At 43.3% G+C, this 18,033-nt stretch overlaps 1 protein-coding gene across 4 annotated transcripts in view; it reads left to right on the top strand.

Moving 5' to 3' along the window:
- The window catches only part of galnt1 (UDP-N-acetyl-alpha-D-galactosamine:polypeptide N-acetylgalactosaminyltransferase 1), a 54,281-nt gene that overhangs the window by 32,895 nt on the left and 3,353 nt on the right, over positions 1-18,033 (top strand). For all 4 annotated transcript variants that reach the window (XM_037784829.1, XM_037784830.1, XM_037784831.1 and 1 more), the window contains 10 exons: positions 3,832-3,971; positions 4,079-4,247; positions 11,300-11,466; positions 12,008-12,135; positions 12,246-12,325; positions 12,777-12,947; positions 14,975-15,092; positions 15,413-15,593; positions 17,168-17,307; positions 17,559-17,657. In XM_037784829.1, coding sequence (XP_037640757.1) covers positions 3,832-3,971; positions 4,079-4,247; positions 11,300-11,466; positions 12,008-12,135; positions 12,246-12,325; positions 12,777-12,947; positions 14,975-15,092; positions 15,413-15,593; positions 17,168-17,307; positions 17,559-17,657 — 1,393 coding nt within the window. The remainder of the gene's footprint in view (positions 1-3,831; positions 3,972-4,078; positions 4,248-11,299; positions 11,467-12,007; positions 12,136-12,245; positions 12,326-12,776; positions 12,948-14,974; positions 15,093-15,412; positions 15,594-17,167; positions 17,308-17,558; positions 17,658-18,033) is intronic.

Here is an 18,033-nt window from a genome sequence, read left to right as displayed (position 1 = left end):
TTTCTCTGTTGTTACAATGCTGATTGGCATTGTATTTTACATCGTTGGAAAGCCTGTTTATTTACCTTCGCAATGATGTCCCACTTGTAAGGATCATGCATTTGTGGGATGAGCAGCACAGCTGATTATGTGGGTAGCGCCCAAGAAAAATTTGCCAAAATGCTCCGTCAATGGTAAACAGCGTATTCTCCTGTTGGTGTTGACTCTTGTTTTGAGTTGTTTGAGTTGCTGTGGGATGGCGTTCCATTCCTCAACCAGGATTCATTGCAGGTCAGCCAACGAGGTTGTGTTGGTCACTCTAACACGTAGAGGGTTAGAGTGACCCAAGCTGATCCTACAAGTGTTGAATTGGGTTGAGGTGTGGACTCTTGGCAGGCCGTTCCATTCTCTCTACTCCCACATTGTGGAGTTAGTCTGTGATAACCCTGGCTCTGTGGGGGTGAGCGTTGTCATCTTGGAGGATGAAGTTAGGTGCCAGATTGTGGAGATATGGGATCGCCACTGGCTGCAGAATCTCATTCCGATATCTCCCTGCATTGAGATGGCCTTCAATGATGACAAGCCTTGTTTTGCCAGTGAGGAAGATGCCGCCCCACACCATGACACAGCCCCTACCAAAAGCTGTGCTACAATCAGCATAGCGCTCTCCGCGTCGTCTCCATACTTTGACCCTGCCGTCCGACTTTCGCAGACAGAACCTGGACTCATCACTTAACATGACATTACCCCACATGTTCAGGTTCCATTGTCTGTGTTGTCGACACCAGCGCCAACGGGCCTGACGGTGAAGGGCAGTCATTGCAGGCTTCCTGGTAGCCTTATGAGAATACACTGTTTAGAGCATTTTGGCAAATTTTTCTTGGGCGCTACCCACATAATCAGCTGTGCTGCTCATCCCACAAATGCATGATCCTTACAAGTTGGACATCATTGCGAAGGTAAATAAACAGGCTTTCCAACAATGTAAAATACAATAACCATTAGCATTGTTACAACAGAGAAATAATCGACCAAACACAAGTTTCCGAACTTTGTTTTTCCAGTTTATTTGAATAAAATAAACACAGGGGTTTAATCAGACTGAAAGTATCAGTTATTCTGCTGATTATTTTCACCATTAATTGTTTGGTTTATAAAATGTCAAATTGCTTATCACAATTTCCTAAAGCCAAAGGTGACGTCCTGAAATTTAGTGTTTGGTCTGATCAAGATCAGTCCAAAACCCAAAGATATTCAGTTTACTATCACATAAGACAAAGAAAAGCAGTTTAGTGTTTTTACTTGGAAACTGCCTAACAATTTGTCAATTATCAAAATAGTGGCCGATAAATTTTCACAAAACACAGAGTATATTTGTAAAGCTGTATATATTAAAGGTAGGGTTGGTAAAGATTTTAGAAACATTTTTGTTATATTAGTTGAAATTTTCTTTACATCCCAACAGAAATCAATAAATCATATGCTCTGACAAAAATAATTGGGTATCTGTGGCTGTCGCAGGACTGTAATAAACCTAGGGTTTATAAACCTGACTACCTGCCTGCCTTCCTGTGTGCACTCTGCCCTGCACTCATTGCGCGTCACCGGAGTCTTCCACAAGCTGCTAGCTCGACAGCTTTGAGTACTAACAATAGCCATGGTCGTTGTTACGATCATTATATGTTTATGTTCGTAATGATAATTTTGGGAGAGTGGCTTTGGAGGGAGGCCTGAAGCGACAGACTGTCAATGTTGCCAACTTGGTGACTTTCTTGCTACATTTATGGACTTCTGGAGAAGTCAGCAGCAGCTAGTGCTGTTAGCTACTTTCATTGGAAAAGAGTTGGCAACACTAGGCTTGGTGTTTCGGTTGGATCATACTCTTGCTAGTGCTCAAGATCACCCACCATGCCTTTTTAAGCTGTGTATTATGTATCATTAAAACATCTTAATCAAATTAAAAAGGTGTCATTTTCTATTTAGACCATCCCATATTTCAGTGTGGCTGGAGCTCCAGAGGTGAGGCATCGGGTAAACTGATATGCTGATAAAGTTAAATAAGCCTCTGTCAAATGATCTGACATGAAAGGTTCTTCATGTAGATGCCAGGCCACTAAGAGATTTGTAAACCAAGGGTCACATTTTTAATTTGATTCAATCTGCAGCTGACTGAGCCAGTTTAAACTACTGTAACATGATGCACTTGCATTAACCTCGTCAAAACCCTTTTTGCCGTAGTTTACTTGATTTGATTGAATGATTTTAGGACTAGCGATCAGAGCATTTATCTCCAGGTGGTTTCTCTGCACTAGTTTCTCTTTGACAGAATGAGAGATCTTGCAAGATTACAAAACTCCTTTCAGTCACATGACAAGCTTGACAAGAGCTATGACATGTTAAGTCTCGGGGTCATCTGGGCATGATCTGAAAGCAGTATGTTGCTGCAGCAGTTGTCATATGACATAGTGCTCCTTGTTATTGACTATTTGTTGCAGCTCTCATCTCTCATTGCAAGCAGTTATTACAATTAGCATGATTATAGTGGCTATTTGTGGTCAGCAAGCATTACGTTTTCCTATTTTGTCTGATGTTTCTGCCCAGAGAGAAAATGCCCGGCTATACATACATACATACATACATTGCATACTTAGCTTTAACCTGCTAGAACTGGTCAAACTACTACATTGTCAGGACATTGAAGCTGTCACAAAAGTCTGAGAAAAGACAAACTGAGAGAACAGACACACTTCCCCCTTGTTTTCTGCTGTGGACGGCACTTTGTGCCTCCAGAATCCTATCAGGTGGAATTTAGAAATGCTGCTCTGCAGTTTCTCCGTCCACTGTGGCTGCTACGCAAAGCTAAACTAAACTAAGCTAAGCTAAGCTAACTATGCACAAACACTTTTTTTTTTACCTCCCAGGGGCACGAGAGAAATCACCGTGGCCAAATTAATTTTCTCCCTTCTGCTTGTGCTGCTGCAACCTGAGGGATCACTGAGGCAGAGAATCAGCCAAAGAGAGGAGAGATGGCGCTGGAGGAGAGAAGGAAAGGGGAGCAGAGGAATTTTAATGTGGCTGTGTCTATCTCTCGCTGCCTGCCAAAGAAAAGCAATTACTATCACAGCTCTCTGCTGTGTGTGTTGTGTTGTGTGTGTGTTGTGTGTGTGTGTGTGTGTGTGTGTGTGCTCACCTGCAAGCGTGTGTCTGACTGCACTTTAGCACACAGGGATTTGGTATGTTGCATGTATAAATGGTGGAGATGGGCTTGTGCACCGCAGGGTGTTTGGGAACTCAGAAGATGTCTGTTTCCGCCGTGTAACTTTGCTTGAAATTTGAAAGCAGCTAAAGCTTTATTTAGATACCATGAAACATCTTATCCAAAACACAGATGTCAATGTTCACTATGCTTATAATGCTGCCAGACACTAACCTAAACCGATCAACTTTTAAAAATGCCCTCATACATTTCCTATTTTTCTTCTGGAGTGATGTAAGACAGAAATACAGCAAATGCATAGTGCTCATTTTGAGGCTCTCTCTGAGTGTGAAGGTGACCATTTGGAGCGGCGCTGATAAACAGCCGACAGATAAGAGCTGAGAGTCAGACGGACAGACAGACAGACAGACAGGCTGGCGGAAGGACAAATGGAGGTGTTGGGAAGATACTTCTGGGTAGAGATGTGGGAGAGGGGGAGGTTGAGGGGAGTGAGGAGAAATAAACCGCGATCTCCTCGGCAGAGCTTTGGAAAAGCCTGTGATTGTGTGTGCAGCTCAGGACTCGCCATCGCTCCTCACCTCAGCCAGAGCTTCAACATTTCTCTCTTCCCCTCCCGTCTCTCTTTACTTTATTAGGATGCGGAGGTTCGCCTACTGTAAGGTGGTTTTGGCCACCTCTCTGGTGTGGGTGATGCTGGACATGTTCATCCTGCTCTACTTCAGCGAGTGCAACAAGTGTGATGACAAAAAGGAGAGAGGACTGCCCGGGAGACTAGGTGAGTGTATATTGCCACACATATACATGTGATCACAGAGACACACTCATCACAGCACATCCACCAGCATCCTCTGTGTGTGTTTGATGTGTATGTGTCTGCTGCAGAAGCCCTGACCAGGCCGCGGGACGGGCCCGGTGAAGGGGGGAAGCCTGTGGTGATCCCGAAGGAGAACCAGGAGAAGATGAAGGAGATGTTTAAGATCAACCAGTTCAACCTCATGGCCTCTGAGATGATTGCTCTCAATCGGTCACTGCCCGACGTCCGCCTGGAAGGGTGAGCAGCCCCCCTTGCAGCTAATCATCTGTCCTGTCACTTACTCTTACTCCACTCATTATGTTCCCTTCAAAATGTCTCTCACTGCCATCCACTGTTGGGATAGTCCCCACTGGTGTTCAGTTATAAACCGCAAGCCAGACGTCTGGCCTGAAACCTGCACAATCAGTCACACAGTGAGCCACTGTTGTTCTGTAAAGGTTAGTTATGATTAACGACATAGAGCGAGACAGATGTATGGACGCATGAGTTAAAGTAGAGAGGATAACCTCAATGACAATTCTAATAACGTTTTAGATTTATATTCATCTGTAAGTGTTTTAATAAAGGACATGATATATTTACAATATATAGGAATAGAATTGACATTCAGACAGAGTGATGATATTAAAAACACTGCAAATCATGGAAAATTACATATAAGATAAAGGTTCATAAACGTGTGCTTTACGAAGGGATTAAAACAGTAAAACTCAGACAGTGAATTAGACAGGGTGTGGTGGCCTGAAAAAGTACATGGGTGTCGGTTGGTGTGTCCCAATTGCATACCGTATACTGACTGTACATGCAGTATGTGCTATGTCTCGGTTTATGCCCTGTAGTTAGAATACAAAAAAGAACAAAAGGAAAACAAATGCTCACAGTGAAATCATCTGTGGTAGAAGGTGCCCTCGTCAAGTGGATTGATAATGCCTGGTCACATAATGCCCCCATAGTGCAACTCTGCTGATCCTCAACCAGTGCTGCGGTGGCGTAGCAGCACATGGCGCCCGGCCCGCCTCCCTTAATGCCGCCAGCACCTGGAGCTCAGTCCTTTTGCAGGCGGGTGAACGAGGAGCCTCGGCAAAGGGGCGAGGCCTCACCCCAAGCGAGTCCTTGGTGAGGGAAAAGGCAGAAGATACAAATGTCAATTAGATGGTAATCTGCATGAGAAATAAAGAGAAACAAAGAAAGTTCTATTAAAATAATCATCCGATTCTAGTGCTCAATTTGACCCCGGACAGGCGTGATCACTATAAGTGGAAACCATACAACACATGTACCAATGCATGTCAGTCCAGCTGTGATTTTGAAATACTACTGCTTATCACACTTCATGCATATACAGCAGAATGTTTCCAAAAGATGTAATAGTTGTTTTTGGGGGGTTTTCTGACGTGTTCACAAAGCTGTTTTACTATCATCCACAAGTCGTTTTAATTTTTTCCAGCTGTGAGCAACTCCTCCATTTCCCTTGTGCAATGCATTTTGGGACAATACAGTCTGTGGACAGCACACTCTAATGTTTTTCTAGTGCTTCCACAGTGTTTAAAACGTACTTGTTTAACCGTTTAGTGTGATTCATTTGGGCTCGTGTGAAAGCTGTCAATTTAACTCTGGCGATGACTAACCAGCCAGACTGAAACCACCTGAAACTGAGAGTCTCAGTACCACCTGAACTGTAGTGCGGTTTGTTTGTGGTCTGAAAGCAAATGGAACGAAAGCTAAACTACTCTTAAACATCTGCTGTTTGTAAACTGTACAGGAAGCACTCTCATGACAAGCAATCCATATAAGCGGTGTACATATTTTTGCAAATCATCATGAGTGTGTTTTTTTTTCTCAAACGTCAAAAGCAGTTAATACTGTTGTGCTTGTGTCCTATGTGCACTGGCAGTTCATTAAGTCAATTAAAGCGTGTGTGACATAGCAATTCCATAGTGATGCCCCTCTGTAATATACCTATACATGACCCCTCTACCTATTTGTTCATAACATGGGGGCGACTTGCAGTCTATTAATATTATTAAGGCTCATAATCAGTTATTTCTTTTGAGCTCCTTGTGACACCAGAGAACATACTAACACATAAGACGCATTGAAGTGCAGCACGGCCAGTCACTGGATTTTGTGCTCCTGTAGCATTGATGATGACCCAGGATGACAGTAGTCAAAACTGTCCAGTGAATAAGTTTCCCGTCAGTCTGTATAACTTGCTTACGGCTCTTGGTTCATTTTTAAAAAAGCCAGTGTGAACCATAGACGGTATAAAATATGGACACAGTCTCTGTGAAGTCACCCATAGGTTTCTGAAGAGCCGTTGTGAAGCTTGTTGTGTCGGCGTCTTGGCAGTGATGACACAGCCTAACCTCTGGCTAATCTAAAAAGAAGTGGATTGTCAGTGGAGCTGAGGCTGGCCCGGGTGACACCGCAGAGCAGACAGCTAGCAGCTAGCGACCTGAGACGACACCCTCCTTTCACTCAAAGCAGCCGCACCCTCAATGTACCAATGCCGGACCTTAAGCCTTAATATGATTTAAAGCCTCAAGTTTTTTGGCACTTACGCCTTTGGCTTCATTTCCCAGCATCGGATGTTGCCTCTTGGTGTGAACACGAACCGGACCAGAACTAAAATGTAACATGTATAATTTATTTTCTCTTGGTTAGGACCAAATGAACCAGGTGTGAAAGTGACCTCATTATGCACAGTGAGTCATCGGGACACAGCTAGCCAGTGATTTTATGTGCTGAGCTCACGCTGCACTTGCGTGCGTTAATAAAAGGCTGTGTTGTAGTACTCGAGATCGGTCTTAAGACCACTTTTTGAAGGTCTCGTTCTCAGAATCAACCGCATTTTTACTCATCCTTGTCTGGGTCTCGGACAAAGAGGACTCAGGATTTTATTATTAATGGGATTTCACTAAATGTTTCTGTGCACTGTCTGATTTATTTGTTAAAATCATTACCGTGAATGCTCATATGAAAGAAAAAAAAGAGATGAATGAAGAGGAATCTTCATTTGTTTTTAAAGTAATGTGGATCTTTCAGATAAATTTGAGGAATGCTTGTGGTTTGCATGTTCCACATGTTATCGTAAGTGTGTCGTGCAGTGTGGGACTCGCACTGCTCTGGTCTTGGTCATGACTTGGTCTTGAATTAGGTGGTCTTGCCTTCAACACTGCTAATGGTCCAACTAATACAGTAATGAGGCCTTTCTGCCTTTCCTGTCAAATCAAACTGCCTTTCTCTCCATGACTAATAGCCCCTCGGTTCACCTTAACGATAGATCCCTCGCTGTCCTGTTTAAAAAGGAAGTACATCACATTAAGGAGGTAATGATACCATATCATGCTGCCCCTTTTTATTTTGCTTCAGTAATACCAGGTTATATGTGCAATTTGCAAGTCCTTCTTCTCTATAATGAGGAGTTTAGTCTCACTTAAGTGCCTGTCAGTGCCAATGGCAGCAGGTTGTTCAGTCATCAGACAGGCAGAGAGAGGCAGTCAGAACAGCAGACAGGTGTGCATCCGACCAGCAGCTCGGAAGATATGTCAAGGTTAGTTCAAGCAGGTGGAATCCAGCTCGTCCTCCCATCCCCCCTCTGCCCCTTTATGCGCTTCAGCAGAGGAACATGCTTAGATCAGTAATGAAGGTTTTCAGAGCGATACACAGAAAGACTGACTGACACACACGAGACTGACAGGCAGGGGCACGGGCACACTAGACAGGCGGGAAAGAAAGAGGACATTGATCCGTGAAATGGGTTTTAGTCTTTGAGCGAGAGTTGATTACTAGGTGTGTTTTCACTCAGCCTCCTCTCCGTCTATCTGCTTTTCCAATTAGGAGATAAGACCGAGTCAATATCGAGCAAGGCAATGTGTCTGCGTGTGTAGGTACGCGTACGTTTGTGTTTATTTGCGAGTGTGAATCGGCAGGTTTAGGGAAACGGTGTGAATGAATTCATCATCGCCAAGCGGGTCACCATTAGCTGGAACTTTGAAGTGGAAACTCACTGATGGTTTATTTTCATTATTGTCAGCAGTGCAGCCATTGAGTGTAAAAAAACCCAAACAAACAGGACATTACAGTCAAGTGTGTGTGATGACGCCTGTGCTTGCATGTGTGTGCATGTGTTTGGGTGGATCTACAGTATATGAAAACACTTTCCATGACCACACCTCTTAGACAACTTGACATTTTCTCCTTTTTTGGATGCTGACTGCAACATTTTTATGAGAACGCATATATACTGTAGATGTATGTATGTGTGTGTGTGTGTGTGCGAGTTTAATGTTGCAAAGAGTGATGGAGTTTAATCAGAACCAGTCTGCCCGCCCTTTCTGACTATCCCCACAATCCACTGGCTGGAGAAACAGCCTGTAGCTCATTACCCTGCTGTGCTGTTGCCAAATGTTGCTCCGGCAACTGTTTGGATACACAGAGCTCACAACCACTCCTCAGTTTTTTAAAATCCACAATCATGTGTTTGCCATTGTGTGTCAACACGTCTTGTTTTGTTGGACACACAGAGGTCTTGTTTTCCATTAGACGCACAGTGAAGATTGTGTTTGAAAAGTGGAAAGTTTTCTGTTTGTGAGAACAGAGAAGAGAGAAATAATAATCTGACGTGTATAAAAGTTGAACCTAAGACTCCAAGGGTGTCTCTGTTTTCACAGTGAATCATCTTGTGTGATCATCAAACCTCCCTTCCTTGCAGAGAGTACGAGCACTCACACATACACACAACAGCCTGAGAATCTCTCTGTGTGTGTGTGTGTGTGTGTGTGTGTGTTATTTAACATGCTCCAGAGGCAGCTGCAGGATGGAGTATATTCTTGACCTCCTCTTCTCCGTCGCTGTTACATTCCTTCTGTTAGAATCAGCAGCAGAGAGAGAGGAAGCATTCCAGTGCTCTGGATGATCACAAGGAGGGAGGGCGTTATGATGAGAGATCATATTCCATTTGGCTATTGTGAGAGTTGAATCTGTCAGAGGAAGGAAGTCACAAGCTGGCTTCGGTTTTGTCATAAATAGATGACAGTTTGAGCAGATCACTGAGCGTCTTTTGACAAAAACACTTTGACTGTGAGGCAGTTTAACGTTGGAGAGCTTACATGCAGGTATCATGTTAGGCTGCAGAGGAGTGCCTCCGTCTCCCGTGACTCTCACTTGTTCTCCAGCAAAACCGACGTGTGCTTTTTTTTCTTAGTAGGAGAGTAACATTTAACATTCATTTGGAATTGGATTAGTCCATATTTTCTACCATCTGTTGTGAAAATCAATCCATCTGTAATATGTGTATTATTCCCAAAGAATAGGGCGTGCTTTCGGAGCTGTTGTGGTCGGTGAGATGATTATGAAAGACTTAGAAAAAGGTGGCTATGATGTGACAAACTTGTTTAAAGCTTTGGCAAAAGGGCAATGTACTTTTCTTTGTGACACATGTTTCTTTCCAGACATCTTGCAGTGTAGTGTGTGAATGTGTGGTATTTTGTGCAGCGTCTACCGTCGTCTCAATAACACCGAAATAAAACTGTCTCAGAAGTCATCAATCACTCTCGGAGAAGAACCCGCAAATTGAAAGATTGTCTTTCTTGCAAACCCCCAAACTCATTTTGTCAGCCAAAGTAATAAAAGTGTTTATAAGCTGCAATATGGACACAATCTTCTATTATTCTATATGAGATATCATAGAAGTGATAAATATCATAAAATGGAGCAGTAGATTTTCTGATATATGATAAAATAGCCAGAGAACTTTTTTTGTAAAAATCAAGGCAACTGGTATAAAGGTTTAAGTTTCAAATCTCTGCAAGCTGATTTTCATACTAAGATCAAATAAACCTTAATCAGTGGCTGCCTGGGAGATACACAATCAATCTTAAAGTCATAACTATGCTTTGGAGAGTGGGCAAGTGTGATTTAAACAACACAAACGTACTTAATGCCTAAACAGTGCAAACCAATAGGGGTGGGAATCACCAGAGGCCCCACCATATGATATAATCACCATACTTAAGTCATTTTTAAACATTTTATGATATACTGAGTATTGTAATAAGATATATTGTGATTTATTACTTTTTTTCCGACTGCAAATTATGCAGTTTGCCAACATCTGTTTTATCTAATAAGATACAGTTGTCACTATGTTCATCTCAGCGTTTTCATTCACATATCTTGAGGTCAGAGGTCAGGGGACCCCTTTAAAAAATGGCCATGCCAGTATTTCCTTACCAAAATCTAGCATTTAGCGTTATTTAGCTTTCTTCCCAACAAGCTCACATGACATGGTTAGTACCAATCGATTCTTACACATAGGTTTTCTAGTTTCATATGATACCAGTATCTGCACTCTAGCTTTTATAAAAGATCAATACTGGACATCCGTGTGTCCACGCAACATATACCGATACTATGCTGTATCGATTTTTTTTTTCTCCCCCCGCCTTTACAAAATAACCAGTATAATCATTAAGTATTTCTCTGGGAATTCTGTGGAGAACCATTTAAATAAGTCTGTGACACTAATATCCATCTTCTCTTGTCTGCACTCTGCTCTGCTCTGTCAGACATCTACATCCCTGTGTGTCTCTCAATCAGAGGTTGATGTGTGTGTGTGTGCTCTACACTGCTATGATTCACACTCTAATTAGCATCACTAATCAGCTGTCATCATGCTGACCCACTAGTTCTGTGTGTCTGTCTTTCTCCGTCTAAATTTGGGGATATATATATACGCTCGGCTGCTCGCTCATTATTCACCCTCAGTTTTCAGCGTTTGAAGTCGATAAAAATATGATTTTTCATGAGGTCACAAATGATGATCTGATTAATCCAGTGATTCCAGGACTGACTAATGCGGTTTAGTTGATGTTTAAGTCCCAGCTATTTCCCTCTCGTTCAGTTCTCTCTCTCGTGTGGACTCACTTTAGCTGCAGCTCTCTGTGGCAGTCTCTTACAATCAGACAAAGGCTGGATTGTGATGTCTCTACTACAGTCTTTTTCTCGCTCTGTCTCTGTCAGTTCAGTTTTGTCTGTGTACTTCAAAGCCTACAACTTCACTTATTGCACACGTGGTTGTCTGTGCAACCGTGTGTGTTGGTTTTTGATGCATTTCTCTCACACCTCCTCTTGCTGTCATTTTGACAGTGTGTTGTCTGTTGATTTGAGATTTGCTTTGTATCCATATTTGTAGTTGCATCACGTATCTTTCTATCATTCCACATTGAAAGCAGTTTTTTTTTGTGCCATTAATGTTTTATTCTGATTGTTTCATTTTCTCTTTGTAGGTGCAAGAACAAGTTATACCCCGATAATCTTCCCCGTACCAGCGTGGTGATTGTATTTCACAATGAGGCGTGGAGCACACTGCTGCGAACCGTCCACTCCGTCATCGACCGCTCTCCACACACACTGCTGGAGGAGATTGTCCTGGTGGACGATGCGAGCGAGAGAGGTACACACACACACACACTGCAGATAATTCCTTCAGTGCTTGTGCCTCTTGTTTGAGGCTTAGCCTATTTTTTTAGAGCTACTGTATGATTTCGTTGGGTTTCTGTGTGTGTAGCTGCGTTTGTGCATGTGTGTGTTAGTGTGTCTGTCCTGGTGCCCAACAGCCAGTCAGCATATATGGCCTGTGTGCCACTCCACCCTGTGCAATGTTGCTAATCCCTGTTTGGGGGGAGATTAGGTCTTTAATTCGCCAGCCGCAGGGATTACACTCTGTTATTACCCTCAATCCCCCCCCATCCGCCACCACGCAGCACCATTTCACCCTATGGGACATCAGGTTGGATGGCTGCAAATCAGAGGGTGGTAGGGGAGCTCTGCAGGTAGAAGGGATGTCAGCAGGCATGCTAGGACATATTCACACAAGAAAAAACACACACTTACCTTTGATCTCTGTTGCTACACAAGGAGTAGTTTGGAGGAGTGGCTTGTAATCCATCTTCTGTTGTGTGTGTGTTTTTTGTCTGTCTCCGTGTGTGTTTAAGATTTCCTAAAGCGGCCGTTAGAGCAGTATGTCAGAAGGCTGGAAGTCCCCGTCAGAGTGGTGAGGATGGAGCAGCGGTCTGGACTTATTCGTGCTCGCCTCAAGGGAGCATCTCTCTCCACTGGCCAGGTGTGTGTGTGTGTGTGTGCACATATGTGACATCCACCACCCAGTGACCTGCTCACCGTATGGTGTCTGCACTGTTGGGTTTGTCTAATGTTTTCTCTCCGTGTTTCTAGGTCATAACCTTTCTGGATGCTCATTGTGAATGCACAACAGGGTGGCTTGAGCCTCTGCTCGCCCGCATCAAGCAAGACAAGTAAGACACACACACACACACACACACACACACACACACACACACACACAAAAGACATTCACACCTATGGCAAGCATTAAAAACAAATCAATAAACTATTGTTGAGCCTGCAGGGGGCTTGCCCCTGTGTTTATTTGATGCTTAATTACTTATTCTTTGTTTACTGCTTCCCGCAAGCAGGTACTCAAATATATACACCAACACACACACACACACACACACACACACACACACACACACACACACACACACACACACACATAGGGTTTAAGAGGGTGTGATGGCTGATGGGAAGTCCCAGCTTGGTCCATTGCTTAAATGCATATGGTTCAGGAGGTGCCACACCTTGCAGATGAGCACTTAGTCATGATTGATGACCACCCAAAGTTATGAACAGAAGGCTGATGAATGTTTGTGTGTTGATGTGTTGATGTGTGTGTGTTTGCTGTAGGAGAACGGTGGTGTGCCCCATCATCGACGTGATCAGTGATGATACGTTCGAGTATATGGCAGGATCCGATATGACGTACGGGGGCTTCAACTGGAAGCTCAACTTCCGCTGGTACCCTGTACCCCAGAGAGAGATGGACCGCCGCAAAGGAGACCGCACGCTGCCCGTCAGGTGGGTGATACAGCGGGACGATCCGGGTTTGATTTGGCTTTTTTGAAGCATCTTTCAGTTAGTTATTTAATCCCTACCAGCTCCAGGGCTGCTGTTGTGCAGCTGACCCCTTCCCCCTCTCTGTTGGGTCAAGTGAAAAAGAGAATTTGCCTTCAGGGGCAAAATGGAATCATTAGTAAAATACCACATGATCATTCACACTAACTCTGTCAGTCAGCTGTTTAAAATAACTTATAGCCTGTGAGCATCACCGTTGCTGATAGGCATTCACAATTGATGTGCGCAGAGTAATTATACACTCACCATTTAATTTACCACAGTTAATAATTAAAAAAAATGTTCTTAAGGCAGAAATGTAGCTTTAGTGGAGATGTTTATGTAAGATTCTGTGTAGTTTTATTCCTTGTATCATTTCTCATGGTCCCGCTCAGGCCTTGGAACTAAAGTCAAGAGCTTATTTCTGCCTGTCTATCATCTCTTCTTCCTGCTCTTGTTTTCTATGCACGCATTATTCAAGGTCACACACATAATATATCTTACGTAACAATCTGTGCCCCTGTTTTTGGTTGTTTTTCACAGTTGTGCATGGCCAAACTTTCCTAAGGGCGTATTGTAAATAGCCTAAAAAAACAAAATGTGTTGTGTAGGGTCAGGGTCGTAAATTAAGAAGTACTTTTAGACTAAGGACATGACTTACATAAACCATGTCCTGTTATGGAGTAGTTCTATATTACTGAGAGGATTTGAAAGCTATTGCACATAAACACATTTCAGAACGAAGCTTGTGTATTAGGTTTCATTCGAGCACCGATATAGTTCATAGTGTAGAATATGTTAGTGGGAAATGAGTAGAATCAGTCAGTAAAGAGTATCACTGATGTGATTTCAACATCTCACATGTGCATTTGGTGTTAAATGGCTGCTAATATAATTTCCTTGAGAGGTTTTCTTCATTAGCCGATGCACAGCCTGCTGCTGTCACACTCTGAGGAGCCTCAGCGAGATGGTACAGGAGGAAACCTCAACAGCTAAACTGGTTGTTATGGGCTCACCTACCTTGTAATTTACAATACTGTGCAAAAGTCTGAGGTCACATGGAAAGTTTCTCTTTACAGCTATTGGTCAGAAAAAAACACAACAAGTCCAAGGTCTAAAGAAAATCCTCCAAACATAGTAAATGACCTTGTGTCAATTAGATGTTGTAATTCCTTCAGACGAAAGGCTGAGAGAATTTACCACCAAAATGACTGCCCTGTAGCACAGTTGTTGTTTTTTACTGTAGCAGTGTTTGTTTATTTCAATGTCACAATGTGGTAATAAACACATATGTAACTCTTTGTAAGTGACACTCACTGTGAATGTCTTTAATTAGAAATTGTTTTGCGCTGCCGTGTACATCTGTGTTTGTTTTACTGCGATGTGTTTGAGTCTTGTAAAAACAGTGATTTGTTAGCTGAAGAGTTTAGGTAGCTTTGATATGTCTACAGTAAAAAGAAAAGCACACGTATCTATTATTAATATTGCCATAATTCGCCACTTTGTTTATAGTTTTACAGTCATCATCTGTGATCAAAACATCTGTGTGTTGTTCAACAATCTAGTATTTGTGTCGCTTGTTATTTCCCACTCTCAGCCAAACACTTTACCCTGTGTGCTCTCAGGATATGTCTCATCCGTGTTTGTCCGTTTGTATGCGAGGTATTGTGTGTCGGTAAGTGAACTTGGAGGTTGAATAAAAGCAAAAACAGGCAGTAAAGAAAATAAGCCTCATCTACAACGGAGGAAACTATTCTGAGGGGGAGAAATAAGGGGCAGAGCCTTGAGACCATTAAACACTAACACGTACACACACAACAGAGAATGAAAAAACAGGAAAACAGCAAAGAACAGGGGGTTAGAGTGGTGAAACCTAAAACTCTGATGGGATCTGTAGATACTGTGTGACCTTTTAGAAAGCAGGCCTTGGGAATTAAGTGCCACTAACCCACCTCACTCTTAATTTACCCTGCTGTCCTGTCTCCCTCCAGGACTCCCACCATGGCAGGCGGCTTGTTCTCCATAGACAGGGATTATTTCCAGGAGATCGGCACGTATGACGCAGGCATGGACATCTGGGGTGGAGAGAACCTGGAAATCTCTTTTAGAGTGAGTGAACACGCCCGCGGCTAGTTGACATGACTGTATTCTTCCATGCACTGGCAGGCACTCAGGACTGTCTGCTCGGGTTCACAAACACACACACATGCACATTGCACGTATGAGTTCTCTGACTAAACTGTTGACTTGACTAATACTTCGTCGGACGTCATCCCGACTGGCGTTCAATCAAACTTATTCAGATTGTCACAGCGCAGACGGGACCAAATTGCGTCATCCATCTCCCAGCAGAGGCCTTACAGTACGTCTATTCTACACAGTATACTGTATATGTGTGTGTTGATGCCAAATCTGTTGGGTTTTCACAGATTTGGCAGTGCGGTGGGACTCTAGAGATTGTCACTTGCTCTCACGTGGGCCACGTGTTCAGAAAGGCAACACCCTACACGTTTCCTGGGGGAACGGGACAGATCATCAACAAAAACAACCGACGCCTGGCAGAAGTCTGGATGGATGAATTTAAAAACTTCTTCTACATCATCTCTCCTGGTGAGTGAGCATATGTGTGATTTTACGCTCATGCAAGTATGCATGCATGCATGTGCTCATGTGTGGAGTTTAACCTCTGTAGCGGGTGTGATCTATCCATTAACCCGGTTGACAGTGTGATATTGCAGTGGTGACCCAACAGTGCGGGATGGGGGGGCGGCAAGTAATTTCACGCTACGAAGCACATATTGACTTGCACACACGCACAAGCTGGCATCGGAGAGACAACCAAAAGTACAGCAAAAGTCACTAAATAGAGAACATTTTTAGATGTGAAGCACCCCTTAAAAGTGGTTTGGAACTCACTCAATTACTCCATCTTTGTCGCGAGGAGCTGTTCTGTTACAGTTAAACCAGTTCTAAACATGCTAAATCTGTGCGACCTAGAAGAAAGGAAAGTAACAGCAGTTTAGATCTGCAGATGTAGACATGTTGATGCGGCCACCTACAGGCAATGAAAATAAATACCTGCTGCAATTTTAACACTTAACCACCAACAGTGACTTTAACAGCTACAACAGCATGTGGCCTGATAGTTAAGACTGAACTGTCATTTTGTTTTCACGTCATTATTCGGTGAGAGATTGTGTTCATGTTAGCTGTATTCAGTTTGGGAGGGGGATTATTTTGCCATGAGCAGTCAGTAGTAACTGATGTGTCCGTCCTGTCAAAGTCATTTCAGTCAACACCGAAGACGTTAACAGTAGCGGTGACATAATGTTGTCGATCCAGGAAACTGGTTTAAGATTTATTCATGTAAGTCGACTCACAATAACCTATTAAGCTTGTTGCCATTTCTGTGGCCATTTTTTATGTTGTTATTTTGCTAGCTATGCCACAGGAAGATGTCGTCCCCTTTCTTAATGCTGTCCACTAAGCTCTGATTGGCTCTGCTGGTTTTCCATCTGGGTTAATACAACACTAAACGATTTTGAATCGCTAAAGAAATTGGAAATGTGGACAGCAATTCCTACTGTAGGTCTGGAACCAGGGTATTCAACACGTTAGACAACATGACATATGATATAACAACATGGAGCATGGGATTCCTCATGCTCATCAGAGAGTGGTTCTGACCAGTGGAGGACTAGAAGACAGGTACTCCAACGTAAACCAACGCACGCTTTCTGCTTGAGTGTTAAGAACATATTTAGCAAACAACAAAGAAGTGTATTATCCTGCAAGACTGGTTTGGAAGTTTTGTATTTTCCTAAAAACTAGGTGTTTTTTTGTTATCTTTTGTAATAGTCATGAATCCAAGCTGACAATAGCTGCTGTCCTCTGCAAAAGAACCAAGCTCCACCTAGTCTATAGAGGTTTGATATTCAAGTGTCACTTCAACATTCGGCCTTTTCAGGTTCTTGACCATCAGACATGTGAGCTGTGCAATTCAATGATATTGGGTTTGGGTGCTTCAAATCAATGTGTGGCCTCATTCTACTTTACCAATGACACACTTTAAATAATGCTTACATGGAAAAATTAATTTAACAGCCACTCAGGAAACACTGGACTGTGTGAATGTGGTTTGGTGCCATAGTTACTGACCTACATGTTAATGTGTGTGTGTTCAGGTGTGACCAAAGTGGACTACGGTGACATCACGTCTCGCTCGGCTCTGAGACAAAAGCTTCAATGTAAACCCTTCAGTTGGTACTTGGAGAACGTCTACCCTGACTCGCAGATCCCCAGGCACTATTACTCCCTGGGAGAGGTATACACACACACACACACACACACACACACACACACACACACACACACACTCACATATACACTAGCTGACTCACAACATTTGAGATACTGTTATTCGTTGTAAGACAGACACAGATGCATCTGTGATTCACTGCCTTTAGGCGGACATCCAAGCAGACACAATGAATCTGAATGTTTGAATCGAAGGGTGTGGTTTTATTTTTCAGTAATGATGTTGCTTGATGTGGTCTCTTTGTGTATTCTGCTCAGATCCGTAACGTGGAGACCAACCAGTGCCTGGACAACATGGCCCGCAAGGAGAATGAGAAAGTCGGCATTTTCAACTGCCACGGCATGGGAGGCAACCAGGTATCCAAAGCAAAAACCTGGGTGTGGGAGGAGTTTGGGGAGGCTATGAAGAAGGACTTTCAGTTGGCCTCAAGAAAGTACTGGAAAACTGTTAGATGACTCAGAGAGGGAAAGCAGGGCTTGGCTCGGGGTAAGACTCACCCATATCCCTGGAAGAGGTCTCTGAGGTAGTTAAGATGCTCCTCAGCATCAAGGCACCAGGTGTGGCTGAGATTTGCCCCGAGAGGAGAAGGTTCTGGACATTGTTGGTCCGTCTCTGCTAACACGCTTCCTCAATGGCTGGGCTCAAACTTGGAGATAGGGTGAGGAGCTCAGACATCCAAAAGGAGCTCAGAGTAGAGCCGCTGCTCCTGACAGTAAACACAGTGATAAGACG

This window comes from Sebastes umbrosus, chromosome 11 (assembly GCF_015220745.1).
Source record: "Sebastes umbrosus isolate fSebUmb1 chromosome 11, fSebUmb1.pri, whole genome shotgun sequence".
Taxonomy (NCBI): Eukaryota; Metazoa; Chordata; class Actinopteri; order Perciformes; family Sebastidae; genus Sebastes; species Sebastes umbrosus.
The sequence above is the reverse complement of the archived record's forward strand: the minus strand, read 5'-3'. Positions and strand labels throughout refer to the sequence as shown.